The following is a 2,836-nucleotide window of genomic DNA, read 5'->3' as shown; positions in this document are numbered from 1 at the left end:
CAAAGTCTCGGCTATCAATACGTTCCTGCTCATCTTTGGACTGACTCAACTGTCAGCCTCGCCTGGATTCAAGGAAACCCGTCCAGGTGGAAGGAGTTCATCTCAAATAGAGTCGCAGCCGTCCAAGAATTGGTTCCGGATGCCCGGTGGCATCATGTCGCTGGCGCGGACAATCCAGCAGACTGCGTGACTCGCGGTCTTTCACCGAGTCAGCTTCGTCAGCATTCTCTGTGGTGGAACGGGCCCTCATGGCTGCAAGGTCCCTCTGTAGGATGGCCGACGACAACGCCTCTGCTCGCTCAGTCTATCGACCTCGAGGAACGCCGCTTACATGTTCTCCGTGTGTCTGCGGTAAGCACTCAGACAACTTACTGGGACCTCGTTGATCGATTTTCACAGCTCAACCGCTTACTCCGAGTCACGGCCTGAATCATGCGTGCCGCTGCCTGCTTCAACGGAACCAAGACTCACCATCCGACAGCGCTGACCCCCCTCGAGATCTCCCACGCCCGGTCTCTGTGGCTCAAAGAAACTCAGCCAGTGTTCTTCGGCCGCGAGCTTGAACTATGCTCCAGGAAGGAACCACTGCCTCGCTCGCACCCGCTCTTGAAGCTCGCTCCCTTCGTTGATGCTGACGGGATTCTTCGCGTCGGAGGACGACTCAAAAACGCTCTGCTTGACCCGGATATCAAGCATCCGGCTATCATACCACGAGATTCTTCATTCTCCCGTCTAGTGATTGCCGACTTCCATAAGAGAACACTTCACGGCGGAGTTCAAATTGTCCTAGCAGCTTTACGCCAACAGTATTGGATCATCGGCGGTCGTTCTCTGTCAGCACCTATATTCGGCGATGCCTTAAATGCATCAGATACCGCGCCACCACGGCTAAACAGATGATGGGCTCCCTGCCGATCTCGCGCGTCACACCCACGCGTCCGTTTCTTCATTCCGGCGTGGATTACGCTGGACCATTCCAGCTTCGCACCTGGCGTGGATGCGCAGCTCGTAGGTATAAAGGCTACCTCGTGGTGTTTGTCTGTTTCTCAACTTCCGCAGTCCATCTAGAGGTGACTACAGATTACACCACCCAAGGCTTCCTAGCCGCCTACCGCCGATTCATCGGGCGGCGTGGCCGATGCAGCACCCTTACGAGCGATTGCGGGACCAATTTTATCGGCGCTGACAACGAGCTTCGTCGTCTATTCCACGCAGCTTCGAAGAAAATTGCCGCAATTTCCAACATTCTGGCCGCTGACGGAACGACATGGAAATTCAACCCTCCTGTGGCCCCCCACTTCGGAGGCAAATGGGAAGCCGCCGTAAAATCTACCAAATTCCATCTTCGACGCGTGATCGGCGACACCATCCTCACCTACGAAGAGCTAAGCACGCTGCTCATCCAAGTGGAGGCGGTCTTAAACTCGCGCCCGCTCAGCGCTATCTCCGACGATCCTGACGACGTCAATGCTCTTACGCCAGCGCATTTTCTCATAGGCGAATCGTTAATTGTTGTTCCAGAACCTTCGCTTGATGATGTATCTATTTCGCGACTCTCACGCTGGCAATTGATTCGCCAGATGCTGGATCGATTCTGGCGCCGATGGTCCACAGAATATTTACAGCGTATGCAACCGCGAAACAAATGGAGGTCATCCGAGACGTCATTGTCCGTCAGAACGCTCGTTCTCGTTCTCGATGAGCGCTTGCCCCCATCGAAGTGGCCCTTAGCTCGCGTCATCGCTACGCACCCCGGATAAGACGGCCAAGTACGCGTCGCGACCGTTCGTACGGCCGCTTCGGAATTTAAGCGACCGATCATAAAACTTTGTCCGCTTCCTATCGCTAGCTAAATCCATGTTAAATTAAACTTACTGTCATTCGCTTTCCGTTTACTGGTTCTGTTATAATCATTCTCGCCTTTATGTATTCTGCCTTTGTGTTACGTCACGTTGCGTCCGAGTGGCAATTCTTCTTACAAATAATTTAATTCTTTTCAGCGGCGTTCGTTACGCCCCTGAGGCGGGCGGTAATGTTCAGATTTTATTCTCAATTGTCTTTCGACTTCGCGAAATATATGGATTCTCGACCTGCCGCAATATTTACCCGCGCTCCTTCCCCTGGCCTCTCGCACCTCGCGCCACGCGACAGAACAGCTGATCCCGACAAACCGCCGATATAGTCGCTCTCGATCGTTCACGCGTCTCAGAAGTATCGTTTTTGAATCTCTATTGTCTCTCGCATCGATAACGGCTTTTCGATCTCGCGCCTCTTTTCAAAATTGTTACTCCGTTAATCGATTTTTTCTTTCGATAAAATAAAGTTCAGTTTATTGTGTTAAAAGACAGTGCACTATATTCAATAATTTTCCTTCGATCTCCTAACATGCAGATATTTGTATCATTTACTTACGTGTTTGCAAACCTGTCTTCAATAAAGTTGTTCGTAAGCGACCAAATTAGCAACCAGCTATTACGCAGTTTGAAGGATGCTGCAACAAGATATTTAAAATATATTAACGATACCTACAGGCAATTATAGTTTATAATTTTGAATGTTTTATTATATAAATAGACATAGTGATAGTGTCTACCACTATGTCTATTTATATATAATATATTTGTAAATTAAATTATAAATTAAGATATTAATTGCTATTTTTTAAAATCATTCTAATGCTTCATTATTAATCAAATAAACAATATTATTAACAAATATGATTTCTAGAATATATTTTTTATTTCAATTAATAAATTTCAATTAGTGACTAATGTCTTATACGTATACGTAAATTAACGAAATACATCGATATCGTCATTTACCAGTCAATCGGTGA

General features: G+C 47.8%; 1 protein-coding gene across 1 annotated transcript; it reads left to right on the top strand.

Annotated features, from left to right (window-relative positions):
- The first annotated feature begins 899 nt into the window (after positions 1 to 899).
- LOC145976299 (uncharacterized) lies at positions 900 to 1,760 on the top strand. The gene has a single exon (XM_083107366.1). It carries the CDS (start codon positions 900 to 902, stop codon positions 1,758 to 1,760), a length of 861 nt encoding a protein of 286 aa, XP_082963492.1.
- Positions 1,761 to 2,836: the final 1,076 nt, after the last annotated feature.

Source organism: Camponotus vicinus, unplaced genomic scaffold (genome assembly GCF_025532165.1).
Source record: "Camponotus vicinus isolate PSW18456_S1 unplaced genomic scaffold, iyCamVici1.0 SCAF_8, whole genome shotgun sequence".
Classification (NCBI taxonomy): domain Eukaryota; kingdom Metazoa; phylum Arthropoda; class Insecta; order Hymenoptera; family Formicidae; genus Camponotus; species Camponotus vicinus.
The sequence above is the reverse complement of the archived record's forward strand: the minus strand, read 5'-3'. Positions and strand labels throughout refer to the sequence as shown.